Source organism: Hevea brasiliensis, chromosome 1, assembly GCF_030052815.1.
Source record: "Hevea brasiliensis isolate MT/VB/25A 57/8 chromosome 1, ASM3005281v1, whole genome shotgun sequence".
NCBI lineage: Eukaryota > Viridiplantae > Streptophyta > Magnoliopsida > Malpighiales > Euphorbiaceae > Hevea > Hevea brasiliensis.
In genome coordinates, this window is record NC_079493.1 from 127116362 (window position 1) to 127136974 (window position 20613).

The window sequence follows — 20613 nt, forward strand, 5'->3', positions numbered from 1 at the left end:
TGATGCTGCTTTCATACTTGTACTGTGTATGGGTATATGGGCATGTGTTGGCTCCTATTAGTTATATTTGGAGGTAGGTATTGATCAAGATGGAATCTATTATCCTAAGTAAATAGGGATAAAATCCTATGTTCATTTAATTGTTCTTGAAGTTTCAAGTTCCTAGCCAGGACAAACGAATTTAATCAGAAAAGAGTTTCTGATGAGAAAATCTTTTTAATCAAGAATTGAAATTAAAAGAGAACATAATATTCATAGCAAATGGGGTTTGACATAAACCATGACTCCAGCTCGAATTGGGATTTTGTAATAGAGAGATTCTAGTGCATGGTAACATATGATTATAAGTTCATTTAAGCTATTCCTTGTTACTGATTGGGTGGCCATGGCATGCTATGCTAGGTGTCAAACATGATCTATGAGATGCCTAAAATGATTTAGAGAAATCATTTATGGTAAGAAAGAGTTCTAATGATATTAAGAGTTAATATCATATCTCATTGCCAATTAGTGATGAGCCTAGTAAGTCACATACATACACAAGATAATTACCAAGTTAAATGTGATTTAATTGATTAATTAAAGGGTTTAATTGATTAATTAAATAGGTTTGGTTTGCAATAAAATTGCAAAGTCCCTAGCATGGCTTGAAACTAAATCTAGGTTATTGGATGTATAGTATAAGTTAAATTTATATTTAAAGTGTTTAAATATGAATTTAATTATGAGATATTAATTAATAGAGATTAATTTATTAATTTATATTTGGTATAAATTGATTAGAAGAGGAGAAATAATTATTTTGGGTTGAGAACTCAAAATTAAAACACAAGGGTAATTTGATCATTTCACAGGGTGACATGTGGCACCATGAGATGGTGACACATGGCACTATATAAGTTTGCCATTTGTCTTCCTATCATGCAAGGTGATCAAAGTCAAGATTAAATCTAGCATTGACACTTGGCTTAATGTGATTAGGTCAATTAATATTAACATGCAATATGGTGATGACATGTGGCAAGAGTTTTAAGAGATGACCTAATTATATAAAGTGATGTTATGAGAAAATAAAAATCAGTCACTCTTCTTATTTTTCCTCAAGTGTGCCCCCACCTCTATGTTCTCCTCTTCTCTTCATCTTCTCTCATTAATTCATAGAGAATTGTCTATATTCCTTTGAATTAAAATTGCTAGAAATTATTTCTAGTGTCCTATACACATCCACAGCCTCTCTAAAGGCAAATCCCTAATTTCTAATTGGTTGGCAAGGTTTGAGAAACTGGTTTAGGGGCTGCTCATTGGTGATCTTAGTGTGGACAAGCTAGAGGGAAAACTCTTGGGGTCCTAACTGCTTCCCAAAGGTACCAATTACATCTACAGTGCATCAAAAGGTTAGTGCACATATTATTCTTTTAATCTAGGATTCTAATGAATAAATTTGTTAATTCAAAAATCTTAAATGGTAAATGTAGATCCTAATACATATTAAAAGAGTTTTAATATGCAATTGAACATTGAAATCAATTAGGTACATAATGGATATGGCATGATGCATGAAACCCTAGAAGAAAATTTTTGAATTCAATGTTCTAATCTAATAATTTTCATGCTTTCGCTCCTTCAAAAAGTAGATAGTTCAGCACTACCAATGTTTGGTTTTCAAGTTACGAGGATCTATAAAAACTGGATGGATCTGAAAGTGGCTACTATAATGAAGGGGATGAAGTTTTTTTCCTGGCATGGACTTAGGAAAACGTACAGATAGTCTAGTGACTTTTCTTGAGATGAAGGGGTAGATTACGAGTTATGGTTTGGGCTATGAGTCAACTGAAGAGAAAGAAAAGCCAAAGCCTCCTAAGTTCTCGAAAGAGGGGGCAGTTACCTAGACATATGATTAGGGGTTACCATATGCGAAAGAGCTAGAGCAAAAAATTAGCACCATTGATCTAAAGACTATATAGAAACCAAGCACCTAAAGCTACACTCCTAAGTTTGAGTCTATTTTTTGTAATGCTCACAGTAGTGATACTGATGCTTCCATTTCTGATGTACTTGATGAAGATCTTGAGGCAAAAATTAATAATATGACTAGTTCTTTTGCTTACTTATTTCATGTTTATTTTAACAAGCATATGCATGACATTCATAATAATTTAGAATCTATTTCTATTAATGCATCAAAATCGATCTCTATTAATTTGGGTACACCAAAAAATCCTAAAAACATTAAGTTAGCTGAAGATTTAACCCAAGAAGAAAGAGATAAATTTATAGCCTTATTAACAAAGTAACAAGAAGTATTTGTCTAGTCTTATAAAGATATGTCAGGAATTGATCGAGATATAGTACAATACAAGATTCCTACATATCTGAATATGAGGCTTGCATTTATAGCCTAGAAGCATTGATAATTTTTAAGGCAAAGAAAAAAGAGATAATTACAGATTCGATACTAGTGGTCTCTTATATTAAAGTTGAATGAGAATTGAAGGAAGGAACATTGAGGCCATACTTGGAATATATAAAGAAACTATTAGCTAATTTTTTACAATGTGACCATGAATCACATGCCTCGAACTTAGAATCAGATGACCGATTCCCAAGCTACACTGGCGTCCCTATAGGAAAAGGGTTATCAAAAGTTGACTCAATTAGTTATCCTAATGAGGAATAGAATTTTGTGCTATGAAAGATTAGTAGCAACACATGTGGAAATAGAGGATGAAGGAAAATGGTATGTAGACATAAGGAGGTATCTCGAAGTGAGAGAATACTCGCAATCAGCCAATAAAAGAGATAGAGCAACAATTCATATATTAGCCACTCCATTTACTTTAGTTAGGGGGTAACTCTACAAACTCTTATGTGTGATAGAAAAATAGGCTGAGCAAATAATAAAAGAAGTACATATAGGAATGTGTGGTTCCCATATGAATGGAAAGTTCTAGTTGGGAAAATTCTAAAGTTGGGTTCTTGCTGGTCTACTATGGAGATTGATTATGCCAAGTTTGTCAAGAAATGCCATGAATGTTAGATCCATATAAACTTGAACCATCTACGGCTAAGTGAGCTCTACAATATGACTTATCGTGGCAATTTTCGGTTTGGGGCATATATATCATTTGGAAGATTTCTCCCACAGCTTCTAATAGCCATAGATTTATAATGGTGGGGACTACTTCATTAAATGGGTTGAGACTGAATCTTATAGAGTAATGGATGCTAGACAAATGAGTAAGTTTGTACAAAAAAATATAATATGAAATAGTCTTAAATAATGGCAGTCAGTTTAAGGGTGGTTTTCTAGAATTAGTTGTAGAATTCAAGATTAAGCATCATATGTTTTCACCATATAGGCCTCAGATTAATGGAGCAGTTGAAGTAGCCAATAAGAACGTGAAGATTATTTTGACAAAAATATTTAAAACGTATAAGGATTGGCTTGAAAAACTCCCTTATGTTCTTTAAGGTTATCGCATTGCTACAAGAATATCCACAGGGGCAACCCCATTCTCTTTAGTATATGGGACTGAAGCAGTGCTACCCATTGAGCTAGAGGTCAAATCCTTGAGAGTGATGCTAGAAGCAAAGATCCCAAAAATGGAGTGGGCTTAGAAGAGATATGAAAAACTAGCTTTGATTGATGAAAAGAAGATGCAAGCCTTGTATCATATGCAGGCTTATTAGAGGAAGATAGCTTAGGCCTTTAAGAAGGTGAAGCCGAGAAAGATCAAAGAGGGAGACATGGTTTTGAAACAAGCCTGGCCCATCCCTTTTGATCCAAGAGGAAAGTTTAAGCCAAACTAGGATGGTCCATACATAGTCAAAAAGATCTTGCCAGGAGGTGCTGTAAGAATATTAGACCTGGATGGGAATGAATTTCAATAACTAATCAACTTAGACAGTCTCAAACGGTACTTTGTGTGAGATAGGCTTGCTAGGCTGAAAACCTACAAAAGGCGGTCTAGACAAAACTAAGGTAAAAAAAAAAAAAAAAAAGAAATGCTAGATTGAAAACCTGTAAAAGGCGATTTAGGCAAAATGAGAGATGAGAGAAGATTTGGATGGAAAACCTAAAAATGCCATTTGGTAGGTTATAAAGCTTATTTCTAACTTTGAAAGGTTAGAAATTTAGCAAAACTAAATATAAGAAGGAGTAATGTTATACTTGAATAAATAAAGAAGTTTTTATTGCATTAACTAGGAATATATTTTATTTAATTATAATTGCGAATGTTTGTGCCTTGAGGGATACATCAAATGATTAAGTAATTGAATTGCATTATTTTGATTTAATCTATATCTTGTGAACATGGCAAAATAGTTGCTTGATATGAATGCCTTGATAATTGTCTAATTTCAAAAAGAAAAAAAAAAAAAGAGAGTTCACTAGGTGGAAAACCCGAAAGGGCATTTCAGGCAAACGTTAGGGCATAAAGAATGAAGTTCATGAAAGAGAAATGAGTCAAGGCAGAATAAGGTTTTGAAATAGCTTTAGAATAATGAAGCATAGGGGGGCGAGAAGAAAAAGAAAAATCAAAGAGAAATTGTATTGTGACCTTAAGGAAGTCTTTTTGGTGAACAGTTTTCCTCAGAAATTTTAAGGTTAAAAGAAAGTTTTTGCAAAAAGAAGTCCCTCAGAGGACTAAGTTTTTAAAATCTCCAACAAAATCAGCATGCTCATGATAGGAAGTAGCACATAGGAAGCATAAAAATCACAAAGAGAATTTTGAGACCCAGTTATCCTAATTTTTTCAAATCATGAATTAGATATTTTGTGGCAAGTTCTTAGGCGTTGTTTAGAGCGCACGACATAGTTGTGTAAGGTATAGAAGAACATGCATCAACATGTCACCTATAGGTGTGTAAGGCATAGAAGAACATACATCATTACAGTTTCAAGTGTCAAACTACAAGATGGGTCTGATTCTTCCTTAAGATAGTGAGGGGGATATGTAAGCAATTTAGGATTGCAATCCTAAATACGAACCCATAACATTTCAAGACAAATGTTTTTTGATAAGTCCTTAGACGTTGTTTAAGGCATATAGCATAGTTGTGTAAGGCATAGAAGAACATGCATCAACAAGTCTCCTATAGGTGTGTAAGGTGTAGAAGAACATGCATCATCACAGTTTCAAGTGTCAAACTATGAGTGGGTCTAATTCTTCCTCAGGATAGTGAGGGGGATACGTAGGCAGTTTAGAACCGCGGTCTTAAATACGAATCCATAACATTTCAAATCATACAATTGCCATTGTCATGAGACCGTAGCTAGTCTCATGACACAGAGTGTATCAACAGAGCAATACACACTCGATTTTCATAGGACACAGTTATCACTGTTATAAGACCATAACTAGTCTCATAACATAGAGTATGTCGACCAAGCAAGATATACTCGATCCTTATAGCTAATGTTTCATAGTTATTAGAAGATTGAGTTTCACTTTGATGAAACTTAAGCAATACTTTCGCATTGATTTTAACTTTCGCCAAAATGGGGGGCAAACTGTAGCCCCTTATTTTGTGATTTATTATGAGTATGTGTATTAAGGCTGCGGGGAACCCGATGATGAAAAATTATATGACTATAAGATGTAATTAGAGGCATGGAGCTTAATTTTTAATTCTGTGGCATGATCTTGAAAAAAAAATATATTTTTTAGGAAATTAATTTAATTAAATTTAAATAAGATTTTGTTTTGTTTAAATTTAATATGGGTAGTTCTTAAATAGACCTAATTAAGTTTAATGGGGCCAAAAAAAACCTAATTAGGAATTTTAAATAGAACCCATTTAATTTATTTTTTAAAAATTAAAATAAGAAAATATCTTTTTCTCTCTCCCTCTCTCATATAAACTCTTTCTCCCACTTAGCCCCACTCTTTTCCTCACTCCCTATTGGTGCCGCCCCTTTTTTCTCTCTTCCTATTGGTTGAAACACCTCATCTATATCCCAGTGTCACCCAAATTTCCCAATGCCAGTTTAAATTATCTGAATCTTATTATCATAGGACTCCAAACCCTACCATACCTCTTTCCCTCTCCCATACAAACTCTGTCTCCCACACGGCTCCACCCTCTTCCTCACTTACTATTGGTGCCGCCCCTCTTTCCCTCTCTTCCTATTGGTTTAAACACCTCACTCATATCTCAGTCTCACCCAAATTCTACAATCCCAGTTGTTTAAGTTATCTGAACCTTATCATCCTAGGACTCTAAACCCTATCACACTTCTCTCCCAAAACCCTGTAAATACCCTAATAAGGAACAGAGGAAAAAAGGAGGAAAGAAAAAGGAAAGATTCAAAAATATTCAGAGTTCTTTAGAGATATCTTAGAGCTATAGAAAATTTAGAGGTATTCAGAAGCTCTTTTAGTTCTTTCTTATTTCTTTTCTTTTCTTCAAGAAGATTTTCTTGCAAGATTTCTCGAAAATTGATTTTTGTTATTTTCTTTTCAAGATCTATGCTATGTAATATTTAATTCTATATTCTTTATCTTTTAATTTATCTTGCATGTTCATGTGAATCATGTAATTATGTTTAATTTGAGGGGATACACAACTTTACACATATTTAGTTTTCTGTCTTCCAAGTTTTTATTACTTTCTATTATCTTATGAATTTGTAAAAATTTTTAAAAAATCATATTCATATTTTACACAAAATTTAACTAATTTTAGGCTCAAGAATCACTGAAAAAACTTTTGTATTTTATAAACTATGGCTGTTTGAAATTAGGATTCCTGTAAAACCCGATTTGCAGCATACTCGAAGTTTGAAGCCCATATCTCCCTTGTTTATTAATATTTTTGTGTGAATCTTGTGTCCAAAATTAATTTCAAAATCTTATGAATCTTTTCCAATTGGTTTCACATTCATATCCATTGTGGTTGATGAGTTATGAATTCTACAAAAAAGTAGTACGATTCTATCACTAGAAAAAGTTACAATTTGTGTGAACCATTTGACTAGGGTTTTGTTTGGTCTATAAATTTTATGATATTGTAAGATGTTTTGGTTGTCTTCTGTGATATTTTCATGATTTTTAGGCATGTTTAACTATTATTCAAAAATCAGATTTCTTATTACTTTCAATCTGCCAGAATCTGGGAATTGAATATTTATGCATTTTCTTGAGTTGTAATTGATATTTGATCTATTTTTCTATGTTCTTTTAATTCAAGAAATGTTACGAAGTGTTTGAAATATGTTAGAAGACCTGGACCCTTAGGTAGTTGTAATTAATTAGGAATCTTAATCCTTTAGGAGGCTAGAGTTAGAATCCAATATGAATTGTTATTTGTAATTTCTTATTTTCTTTACTTCCTTTATTTTCTTTAAGTTTTCTTTATTTTTTTTTATTACAAACAAAATTGGTAAGTAGCCCTAAGGTAAGTACCAAAGAGGGCATTTACATGAAGCTAAATGGGAGTAAGCCAGAGATATCATTGCCATACTAGAAGAGAATGCCCTTGTTTAGGGGTAGCTTGCCCTAATGACAACTGCAATTATCAACAAGTAAGTAGTCCTAAATTTCAAAAATAATTGTTGGCATGAAAATGTAGTAATAATAAGATTTTTATTTGGTAAATTAAAATTAACTTTGTTTTTTAATTTAATTGACTTTTGTATGTAATTAATTTAAATAAATACTTTATAAATTAAAATTAAAATTGTTTGTAAATTAAACTAACCTTGACATATAAAATAAATTTAATTTAATACTCGATAATTGTAAAAAAATTTGCATATTAGAAATCTTTATTAGGTTATGATTGTTTAGACCTTATGTGATATTAAAATAAATTATATATGTATATAATTAATTTAGTTTAATTATACTTAGAGTAACTTGGTGAAAAATTAATTAATTAGGTTAAATAAAAATTTAGAGTTGTTTGAAATTGAATTTATTTGTAAATTAAATTTTCAATAATAAATTAATTTTAATCATCCGGTAAATATCATTTAAATAATTAGCAACCTCATAGATAAGAATTACTTGTGCATGAAAACTATTTGTAAAAATAACCCTTTTGTGAATTACTTGCGTGTGTAGGATTAGAATTGCATTTTTAGGATAATGTTTAATTGATGAATAATAAACAAGACTTCTAGAAACATTAGTAGAGAACTGACACTCGAATTAACGAGGTTAGACTAGGCGTAAGAGGTGCCTAACACCTTCCCCTTATGTACCCACTGTCTTGAACCTAGACATTGGGCTATAGTAATGACGGTTGTGAAAACTTTGCAATGAGTAAGTTGCCATCCATGATCCTCGGAAGAAATAATGAATATGTCATAGTTATTACTCGGGTGGGGACTCTTGTCTATCTATGCCTTTGTGGCATAAATCCTTAGTATCGTGGTAGTGTTATGGGAAGACGGTACTTACCAGTGGTTCAATTCTATTAGGATTGTATGAAATGCATGTCTAGGAAATGCTATCTAAGGAGGTGGTACTTAAGTGAGACCATTGTGACTTCACCATCTTTCCTAGGCATTACCTAGTGCATTTTATATAATTATAGTGGATGATATTTTGCCTCATGCCTTACTACGACACCCCCTTTCTACATCAGCATAAGGCCCCCAAAGCCCACAGGAAGCCTAACTGTTCTAGCCCAACCATGAGGCCCATGCTCTAAGCCCCAATTCAAGAAACTAACCGGACAGAATTCGGCCATAACCTAAACTATTCAATGGGGAGTTCTTGACTTACTTGACCTGTAATCACAAAATATATCCATTTGGGGAGCTCATCTCACCCTTATAATACTCAACACAACAATTTAATTAAATGGGAGCTCAGCTCCCTCATCCATTCCAAATAGCCATTCCATATATCCACACACGCATAAATATTAGTCATCCGGTAAATATCATTTAAATAATTAGCAACCTCATAGATAGGAATTACTTGTGCATAAAAACTGTTAATAAAAATAACCCTTTTGTGAATTACTTGCGTGTGTAGGACTAGAATTACATTTTTAGGATAATGTTTAATTGAAGAATAATAAACAAGACTTCTAGAAACATTAGTAGAGAATTGACACTCTAATTAACGAGGTTAGACCAAGCGTAAGAGGTGCCTAACACCTTCCCCTTATGTACCCACTATTTTGAACCTAGATATTGGGCAATAGTAATGACGGTTGTGAAAACTCTGCAAGGAGTAAGTTGCCATCCATGACCCTCGAAAGAAATACTGAATATGTCCTGGTTATTACTCGGGTGGAGACTTCTGTCTATCTATGCCTTCGTGGTATAAATCCTTAGTATCGTGGTAGTGTTATGGGAAGACGGTACTTACTAGTGGTTCGATTTTATTAGGATTGTATGAAGTGCATGTCTAGAAAATACTGTCTAAGGAGGTGGTGCTTAAGTGAGACCATTGTGTCTTCACCATCTTTCCTAGGCATTACCTAGTGGATGATATTTCGCCTCACGCCTTACTACGACACCCCCTTCTACATTAACATAAGGCCTCCAAAGCCCATAGTAAGCCTAACTATTTTAGCCCAACCATGAAGCCCATACTCTAAGCATGACTAGCTCAAGCCGATCTGCCTGTCCTACCTATGTTTGGTACCACACCTCACGCATGCTGACATACGCACACAGTTCAAAATTACCCTAAGGCAACACCCACATTAATTTCATTAAATTATAATGCAACACAAAGCGAGCTTATAATAGTTATATACATATAATTATAAGTGAATGCATGAGCATGCCTTGTATGTATAATAATATTGAGATTATAAATAAAATCAATATCTACTCACAAATCCACCAGATATCGCTGTGGCGGCTGGGTGGAAGAAGAAGACTGATTCTGATCACCTAAACAATTATATTAATGACTTCATCAGTATCAACACAAAAAAATTATTTAAAAAATTGAGGTGTTACATGCTCAATCTTACCCATGTATTTATTAGGATGTTTCAATTTTTATATTTTCATATTATTAATTAAAATAAAAATATAAAAATAATATTTTATATTTCAAATAATGAATTATAATTGTAAAAATTAAAATAATTATAATAACTAAAATAATTATAATTATAATAATTAAAATAATCTTAATAGTTAAAATAATTTATTAAAACAAAAAAATAAAATAATTATAATAATATTTAAAATATAAAACTATTATTTTTATATTTTCACATAAATAATTAAAATTAAACATTATAATTATAATCTATAATGAAACACAATAAAAATATAATATAAAATTTTTTTGAATATAATTAACTTTAATCATTTAAAGTAAAAGGATGAAATATATTATTTTTACTTTTACTTATAATTAAAAAATAATGAAAAATTATAATTATAATTAATTCAAATTAAAAAAATATTATTTTTAGATTCTCTTATAAGAATTAAAATTCAAAAATAAAAATATAAAAATATAAAAATAATTTTAAGTTAATTTTCATTAAGTGTAAAATAAGTTCGATTTTGATTCTACAGTCTATATATACAAATCAAACACCTTAAAAGGAATTTCCTAGTAAACTAAATATAAATAATAATTTATCATTTTGTTTTCGATTTTGCTTGATTTCGATTCCAATATATAGAGCACTATAGTTTTATCTACATACTTCTAATGAAATGAATAGTAAAAATTAATAAAATGGGTCAAGCCTGATTCACTCTATCTCAAAAAGAGAGAAGTGCCTAAAATTTACCATTCCAAATTGATGTGAAATATTATGCTTAGTATATAAATGAAATTGAATCTTTTATAAAAATAAATCTAATATTATTAAATTAAATATTTTCATTGAAATTCATATAAATATAAATCTCAATGAATCATCTCACTCCTCTATAAGTTAAACTTATATTAATTGCTCTATTGAATAAATGAGTAAATGTTATATTATAAATATAGAGTATTTAAAAATATATATCATTTATTAAATTAATTACAAAGTGATAATTTTTTTTATATAATTAGTTTTAAATGAAATTAAAACTCAAAATTTGAAGACGACTTCAATTTTATTGAACTAAAATTATATGTGATAATTATTTTCTTTATTTGATTAGATAAAAGTTATTTTATTTCTGGAAAAAAAAAGAAGAAAGTTATTTTATTTTAAAATATTTTCTTCATTACGTCTGGACAACACAGTAGAGTAATTTTATTTCTATTTCTCCTTGAAACGTAGTTGGGATTTTTCTAGCATACAAATTATTAATAGTGTAATTTTAGCAACGAGAATTGGATAATCACGTAAAAAAAAGGCCAGTAGAACAACGAATTGTATTTTCGTTTGATATCGGCATTATTGCAGGCTCGCCAGGCCCAATCGTAGATAGGGCCTCTATGAGAGGCCGGACCAGAACATAAGAACATTTCAGGGGAGAAAGAAAACGCAGAATTAGAAAATGTCGATTTGGTTGGGAGTGAAGTTGCCGTTTGGATGGAGTTCCAGCTGCCCAAATGCACATAGCCACACCCAAAGGAAGCGTATGCCTGGCCGTCTGCAGCTCACTTCTTCTTCTTCTTCTTCTGGCGACGCTAGTATTAGTAATTACAAAACTCTGAACAATGGAAAAAATAATGGTGCGGTGGTCTCAGGAACGACGGCAAGGGGACGGAGATTACTCAAAATTCGGGAAGAAAAGAGGAGGCGAGAATTCGATCGCCTTCACAACTATCCTTCCTGGGCCAAGTCAAACTCTATCGCTCTTTCTCTCCCTCCTTCCACTCTGTTTGTTTTAATGCCTCACTGACTATCGACACTAAACCATTCTTTTTATTGAATTCAGAGTGCTTGAAGATGCTTGCAAAAACGACGAGGAGCTCCGAGCTGTTCTTGGAGATAGCATTGGCAACCCCGAACTCATGAGGAAAAGAGTATCTATTTCCTCCTTAAGTTTTCTACTCACTCATCCACGTTCCATTCAATTGTAAACTGTCAACCGCTGAAAATTTCCCTCATTAACATTCAACTAATGAGCTCATCCTTAACTAAAAATCTCAATTAATTGGTTGTTAGAGAATTAGTTATATGTTTGGTATTGCACATGAAGCAGATTGAAGATAGAGTACGGAAGAAAGGTCGCAACTTTTACAAATCAAAAACGGGTTCTGTTCTTGCTTTCAAAGTCAGCTTTAGAGAGTAAGTTGTCCAATGAATTCAATTCTATTGATTTTATATCCTCCCTCTCATATCATGCGAATGAGGAAGATTGTGAAAATTTATAATTGTCTTTAATTGTGATAATATACTATTATTAATAGGCAACATCATTGATTGATTGTAAGCCATCTTGTATGTTTTCCAAGTTTGGCTTCCACTTTCTTCATCCATGGAGAATCCTCTAGTGAACTTTATGTTAAGTATAAGGATTATCTTTTGGTTCCCTTGGTCGTGCATTTCTCTTGCAGTAATTTAGTTGAAGGACAATGTTAGTTGGAGCCATCCTACTGAACCTGCATCAAATGCCTTTAATGTCTATGAGCTTGTAGTTATCATCTTTGTACAGATCTGTGGGATTAGTATGAGGTGATCGTTGTGGGCTTGTGGCAGTGGCATTAATTGTCAAGGATGCCTCCCTGTTTTTCTTAGAATGTCAGAATGTTACATTTCATTATTGACTACATTGTTGCTTATCAGTGTATCCGAAACATTGTTCTGGGCATCTTCTGTCCTTTTGCCTTTTACAAGTTAATTGAACAAGAAATTGATAAAGTGAGTGGTCATGATCAAGAAGCTTTATCCCAGGCCTCTTGTCTTGAGTACTATGCTGGTACTAACTTCATTTAATCAATAATGAGCCTTAATATTGTTTTTATTTTATTGTTGATTTCATTTGGTTAGCTTACCTTTTATCTTTTGCTTCCCAAAAGGTAGCTTATACAAGTTTTGACTTGGCTAGAAAGCAAATGTAATAAGAAGAAACTATACTTGATAAATGTATGCACTTAACTTTATATTAGAGAAGGAAAAGGCAATTACAAGAATTGATTTTCCCCCCTTTTCACTGAAAGCAATAATTTTGCTTTTTGTTTAACCAAACATTGGACTTTGGCTTTTGGCTTCCAAAATAGTAAAAGGCAGAAAAACAAAATAGGATTTCTAAAACTTGCTGTAGGGAGCAACTAACATCCTTCTGGACTGTTTCATGCATAACTTTTAACTTTTCTCGTTCCTGACAGCTTCAATCCTGTGGATTCCTATATATGGTTTGAGTTATATGGATCTCCATCTGATCGGGATGTTGATCTTATTGGCAGTGTGAGTAGATACTCAAACTCCTCTTCTTCGATCCTTCCAGTTATGCTGAATTGTTATTGTATTATTGTAACCATCTTGGATTATAGAAATATATATGCCTGATTACATTCTATAATCACTTAACATTGGAAATTATGTAGGCCATCCAGTCATGGTATGTTATGGGGCGCTTGGGTGCCTTCAATTCTTCAAATTTGCAGGTTTGACTATAGTCTCTCACCATAACTACTTTGCTGAACATATCTTTGTATTGCATGTTTTATAGAATTTCATAGGTTACCTTTTTCTATAATATGATTGATTTGTTTTGAGACGGAAGTTTGTGCTTTCTAATTCCAATTTCCTTTTGTCATTTCAACCTTACGAAAATTTAGCATGTGTCCTTTGTGTGGGTGAAGTTTGTATTACAAATGAATTTTAACATAACATATGAATTCCCATAAAAAAACATAATATATGAATTATAGTAAATAGAAAGGGATCAGTACACTGGTATAAAAAAATGGTGATTCTATGCATTGCGAAAATTACTGAAATATAAAAGCTATGATTCAATGTGCTTTTCACTTCCGAGTAATCACAAATAACATGAAGTTGTCAAAGAAGACAGCTTAAAGAGATGTAGTGGTTTTTGTCCCTGATGTTATTAATGAATCTCATTTAATGTAGTAAAAGAGGAGATTTGGCAAGGTTCTGAAATGGTAAAAAGCCTTTTAAGTGTGTCATCAACTATTTTGCAACTATTTAATGCAATTCTCTCTCCCTCTCTCTCTTTGTTCCATTGATGAATGACACAATAAGGATAGTCCTCCCCTTAATTTGAAGTTTGAGCCCCTTTCCTCCTGTAAATTGTTTGTTTTAGGTTAAATCCCAGGGTTACTTTTCATTGTACAGTCTTGATGCTGTCGTGAGAGTCCTTTGATCAGCTTGATGATGACTTGGCTCTGAAACATAGAAAACAAAGGTGAGGTCGGTGGCCTATTAACCAGCTACTCCGACGCTCAAGTTAGAGTTTGATTGTGAGTGTTTGTACTCAATAGAGATTTTAGCAGAGTAAATATGTGCCTTCTTCCAATATAAATAGGTTAGAGCTTCAAATGACCGTTGGAGGTAGTTCCGAGAATCTCTGGTTGTTCGGTTGTGATCCTGAGATTTTTGGTGAGCATGGCTGTTACCAGTTGCACGTTCTAATCCTTCCTCTTCTATTGGCACTTGGTGCTCAGTATGCTGATGCTTGGACATAACTGATGCATGGTACGCTGATGCTTGGATCATGAGTTCGGGCATCTGAACATCGGATGGCTAGGGTGGCTATCATGCGTTCAAAGCCATCTGTTGTCCGGTTTGAACTTCCAACGATCCCTTGATCTTGTCTCTTTGACAGGTTTTCTTATCCGGTTGACCCTTTGACCAGGCCTTTTGACCAAATGACCCTCTGTCTACTATGTTGACTATTTGACTATTTGACCAAGTCTTTGACCATTTGACTTGATTTTGGACGAGCCATATTAAGTCTAATTGAAGGCCCAAAAAAAACAAAAAAATCTAAGTGGTGCTTTAATTCTGTCTTTATTCACCAGGCATACATCTTATTAAGGATGATTACCATAAAAGAGGGCATTTTTGGGGCTACAACATTTAGCACCTACCTTTTTAGTTGATTAAATCAAGTAGATTTTTTAAAATTATTTTTAATTATTTTTTTTTTACTTTTTTTTTGTCTTAGATTTTGCTATGCAAATGAAACTAAAAGATGTTATTACTTACATTAATGGCAGTTGGCTAATCAATCAATGGAGTACAATCCCCTCTATGATGTAGATAAGGGCTTCAAGGTGATGCCATCATCATTCCATGATATCAGTGACGTTGAGTTTCAAGATAACTGGGGTCGTTTTTGGTACGAGTAATTGCACTTTCTTTATCTAATTATGATTTTTTTGGGTTACTTTTTATTTTTATTTTTTTATTTTTTATGTGGCGTGTTTTAATATAGAAGATATCTGCAATATCGAAATACGTGTCTAACAGGGTGGATCTTGGCACATCAGATTTTTTTGCCATAGATGTGCTTCTCAATTGCTTAACTGTATTAAGTTCCGAGTAAGTCTGAGCTGAAGATTGAGTTTTCCCTATATTTTCTCCATTCAAATGTTTTAACTCCTTTCTGGTTTTGTATGTTTCTTCATTTCTGTATGGCAGATATTTAGCTATTCAGCAGGTTGTTTTTGGGGGCCGCAAAATAGGTGATTGGGAAGAGGGGATGACAAACCCTGATTATGGTTACAAGTACTTCAAGATTTAAGTAAATTTAAAGCTGTTGATTGTGACATTTATTAGGTCCCTGTCAAAGCCAAGATGGTATTCTACTTATGGTGAGAATGAACCAAAGAGATTTTTTCTTAATTATAATTTTTCATTCATAATTACTGCTGCAAATACAAAAGGTTTAAATAGAAAAAAAATGAAACAACTTAATCCTATTTCTAAGGCCACCAACAGTACTTTTTGAAATATATTAGCCATGATCTGCTGAGAGAATCAAGCACTAATTTGACTTATTAAATGACAATTAATAAATGAATAATATTGCAGCAAATAAAAAACTTAAGCAGCAGACTAAGTCCAAGTATAGACTTTTGAGTCTATCAACATTTGTTTTTAATGCGACTTCCCATCATTAATTTAACATCGTGATTACTTTACAAATATTTCGAGGTTTAGCCCATGGAAGAAAATCTTTTTTTTTTTTTAAAATCAAATCAATACCATGAAATTTATCTTGTACTCTTGTTAGTGGGTTAAATGTCGTTATATTGATCGGATTATAATTGTTTTGGGTGTGTTGATAACTCACATTATTATTTATTAAAGAAATATTTTGTGGGGTATATATAATTATTATATTGCATTGTATCTTAATACGGAGCTAGATTCTCACATAAAACATGTTAAGTCGTCCAGTCATAAGCTACTAGGCCAACTCAAAACAGTGGTAATAAGAACCGGAAGTGCCTTGGTGAATTACAACATGGACCGAGTCATCAACTTTCGTTGCTCAAAGTATCAGCAGCACAAGTAATTGAGAACAATTAGGAAGACTTTAAAACAAAGAAAAACTGTGAAATTGTCGATCTCAGGAAATTCTGGCTTGAAGATGACTGCAGATTTTGTAATCTTCGCGAAAGGAAATAGTAAGCAAACAAAAGCACGTCCGGGGCTTATTCCTATCGAGAAGGCCTCAAACTTTCTAGAACTATAATTACACCATTCAACTCAAGAAGCACAATTGCAGGGATTTTATTCACTAAAAAACTGAATAATAAAGCATTACAAGCTTAGGTAATCATGACCTATATATGAAGTTTCCTTGGTGTCTGCATCAAAGATCCTAGTGGCTGGTGGTGACAAGGCCTACAATGAAGGCGCATCCAAAGAGAATGGAATTAGAAAAGCATGACAAGTAATTGATGCCCAAAGAGAAGCTGCAAAATAAACAGATCATATCCTACATATTTGACCACCTCTCCAAAATGACTAACCAGTTAGGAAATGTAACTCTCACAATACATAAAAAGCTTCAAGATGGTCAATTGAGGAGGCCGGAGAAATTATGTTTAAAGAACCACAGAATCAACACTAAAGTGAAGTCGAACAAGTCATTGACTGCCAAAATCATGGGTCTGAAGTCAAAACAAAAAGCTCTGTTCTGTCAAGAGAAATGACAAAAAATCTCTGAACTTGGAGCATTCAATTTACCAAGGGGGGACACGAGGACTTCAATTAGGCTGAAAGAAAACTTTGATAATTTACTTGGAACAGATTATGAACAAATCTAACCACTTGAATATGCACTGATGCAGTCACTGAATTCCAACCACTTGAGCTTGCACTTGACAGCCATATGAAAGAATCTAGCTCCATAGAACTATCCAAAATTAGATTACGATCATCACTTCAACATTAGATGACCAGAACTTTAGCCTATTGTCCAACATATGAAACTGCAGAGTCTTAAAGACTTTAAAATTTTAATTTCTCAAGACAACACTACAATAACAGGATACATGCTCAAGCCCAGAAGACCAAATCTGCAACTTTCAAAACTGCTGCCCATCCAACAGGATTGGCTGGAACACCAGGCACACAAAGGATGATTTTCCTGAAGACCGCCAGCATTAGCTTCATGTTGACCAGTGATCCAACATGGTAAGTTACAGTGGAACGAAAAAAGATGAACGAAGGAAGTGTTTATTCTAACAGAAACTGAAGCTATACGGAAGAAGATAGTCAGTCTTGGTTTCAATAAAGTTCCCATTACAGCAAAATTAATTGCTGATGCATACTCATATTCCACTCATTTTCGTCATTAAGAGTAATATTAAACGCTGTACGACTAAAAGTATATTACCAAATCATATACTTGCAGCAAAATGGTGAAAACGTATTAAGAGCTCAATTAAGCAAACGCTCTCTTGATGCCATAATTTATATCATTGATGTTTGTCTAAACATAAATCTGTAAATGGATAGATAGATATTTTAAATTCAGTATTCAGAAATAGAAGCAAAGCCTCAGAGAAATGACAAAAGAAAAGGTACACATAAATTATAAGTATTGTAAAAACTAAAAAGGAAAGGGAACAAGCAATCCAAACAAAACAATGGAGTACCACACATGAGTAATGGGTTGAAGAAAAAATTGCTTGGAGAAACAGCAAAAGAGCATTGATTTATTTATATAACACGGGACAATAAAATATGGAAAACGTATTCGAGGGAAGCGTTTTCTCGATCACATATTGTTGCTTCACGGATATCTCAAAATCAAATGTCCAAGAAGCAGGTCAGCATAAATTCTTATATAGATACAGAAGAATATAAGGTGGGAAAATAAGAACAACAATTGAGAAAAAAAAAAAGAGAAAATAAGAACAACAATTAAGCAAGTAAACTACATACAACACTACACCACACAACGCTTGGGTATGATTAGGTGAAGAGATAATATAAAGAAGTGGTAAGAGAGGAGTATTTGCCTGGTCTGACAGGAGAAGCAGCAAAGCAAATGAGATTGCAAAATGCTATTCAAGGTAGTCAAATTCGTCCTCCTTGAGATGGGCAAAGAATTTGACAGGGCCACGGCCTTCAATGTCCACCACGAACTCCACCTTGTAAGGTAGATTGGCGGATATTCGTTTGCCTTTCCAGAGGGCAACGTACTGCTTGAGATGACCTTCTTTCCCAGTCAGATCTACTTCGGGCACCCGAGGCACGTGGTAAACCTTCAAGGGAACTTTCACTCTAACCCTCGCCCCAATCTTCTTATCAGTTTCTTCTCCCTCTTCTTCTCCTTGGGTGACTGTTGTTGACGACGAGGATAAAGATGGTGTCGCCGAATTGCTGGATCTCAATGCTATATCGCATGAAATCAACCTCTTCCTCCTCCTCCCTATTATCATTATACCAGCGGGGATAGTTGAGTAGCAGTAGCGACCTTTGATGGAGCAAATCATCATCATCGCACCATTATCAACGTTGGTACAAGCAGCAGCCACCACCGCCGAAGAAATAGAAGAAGAAGATGACGATGATGATGAAGGGGATACAAGAGATTTCTTCGACAACATCATCGTAGCATTCGCGGTGATATCTACACAACGAAGAGCCGAAGATATTGGGGCCGTGGGGCGATTGAGGGGAGAACAGGCTGAAGCTGCTCCCCCCGCCGACGGTAAAGCCAGAGTTGTTGGGCTCATGTCTCTCTAAGTTTGCCTAACAGTCCCTACCAAAAATATAAGCAGTTATTTTATTTGTTTAGTTTTTGGCCACCCAAAGTTAGAGATAATTATTCTGTGCATTTTTTATTAGCCTAAATTATTAGATGCATCAAATATAAAAAAATTAATATTATATATATAAATATATATAAATTTTTAAAAGTAAATATTATTTTCTTAATTATATCATTAGTGAACGGATTTACTTAGCCTTTCTCTAGTTTTTTTTTAAATTAGCCTTTCTCTAGTTTTTTTAATTGTTCAATTAAAATGAAAAGAAATTAAAAGAAGAAAATAATTTTTCTTTTTCTAAATGTGGTTGTGTTGTCGATTCGCCCAATAAAGCTTTACAAGCTTTAAGATAAAATAATAAATTAAAAAGAATTTTAAATTTTAAAATTAATTTTAATGTTATTGAGAGCATTTTAAAATTAATAATTTTAAAATTATTAAGTAAAAAAATATAATTTTAAAATTATTCGAAAAAAAAATTTACTTTTAATATGAAATTTTATTAATAATATTTTTGAGAGTAATTAAAAAAAAAATTATTAGTGTTGTTGATTTTAAGTATTTTATGATTAATATTTTTGAGAGTAATTAAAAAAAATCATTATTGTTGTCGATTTTAAGTTTTTTATGATTACTGAAATTTATATTAGACAATGAATAAAATTAGAGGTGAATAATTTTAAAGCATTAAATTTTAATTTAGATAAAGTTTAAACTATAATAAAAAATCAAAGTGTCTTTTATGATTATTTTACTTATATTTTATTCTTTTAATTTTGTCAATTAACCTAAAATGGTTATTGCAACCATTAAAATCTAATCGGTTCGAATAAAGATATAAACAGAAAATGACATGTTCTAAACGACATAAATGTAACGTAGGCGGATGAGAGATCTGGTTATCTCCAATGAAAGGTGGACAACGAAACTTGGCCCTCCCTCCAATCTTTGTGGATGGCAAAACACCACCGGCAATCCTTCCATATTTCATATATGCACACACGCATACGCAAACCTTTTCAAACCAAGGACAAAAGATCTGCACTATCTAACCATCCCCATCTTAGATTACAACAATATCCACCATAAATTTCAATGAAAAGCCTAACCACTCAATCAAACAAATAACAACAGACTCCAACAGTTTGTTTATCTTTAATTTTATATGTCTTTTTATTTTTCTATCCATATATTTATTTTTTAAGCCTTATACTAAAATTTTTAACAATCAATACAATTTCTTATTACTTTAATTATTCATTTTAAGTGACATTTTAATGAAACTAGATTTAGTTTAGTCAAGTATCCACAATCACTTAAGAGAAGTCAGAAAAGCGCACAGCTGATACACTCACCATCTGGCATGCCTTCAACTTCCAAGATGTTAGCTAACAAAATTATTTTCTAACGAAACTCAAACAAATAGAATAATACAAAGTATTAAAAATTTTGCATCATAATTTCTCAATATGTTGATGAAAGAAACATTAAAGAAAAGAACCTGAAACAAAAAATATTAAAAAATAGAATCGAG

The 20613-nt window shown here is 32.8% G+C and overlaps 2 protein-coding genes across 3 annotated transcripts; one reads left to right on the top strand and one right to left on the bottom strand.

Moving 5' to 3' along the window:
- The first annotated feature begins 11375 nt into the window (after positions 1-11375).
- On the top strand, positions 11376-15713 carry LOC110665400 (uncharacterized). 2 transcript variants are annotated; one of them, XM_021825488.2, is made up of 8 exons: positions 11376-11718; positions 11816-11903; positions 12080-12168; positions 13209-13287; positions 13428-13487; positions 15066-15187; positions 15319-15390; positions 15490-15713. In XM_021825488.2, the coding sequence occupies exons 1-8, from the start codon at positions 11432-11434 to the stop codon at positions 15590-15592; spliced, it is 900 nt and encodes a 299-aa protein (XP_021681180.2). In that variant the 5' UTR covers positions 11376-11431; the 3' UTR covers positions 15593-15713. The 2 variants fall into 2 exon arrangements, with proteins under 2 accessions (XP_021681180.2, XP_021681181.2); XM_021825489.2 differs by having other exon boundaries at positions 11384-11718; positions 12083-12168.
- An 850-nt stretch (positions 15714-16563) lies between these two features.
- On the bottom strand, positions 16564-19113 carry LOC110665399 (ferredoxin-thioredoxin reductase subunit A2, chloroplastic). Its single transcript, XM_021825487.2, has 2 exons — positions 18327-19113; positions 16564-16701 (listed from the first exon to the last, which is right to left on the bottom strand). The coding sequence occupies exon 1, from the start codon at positions 19044-19046 to the stop codon at positions 18372-18374; it is 675 nt and encodes a 224-aa protein (XP_021681179.2). The 5' UTR covers positions 19047-19113; the 3' UTR covers positions 16564-16701; positions 18327-18371.
- Positions 19114-20613: the final 1500 nt, after the last annotated feature.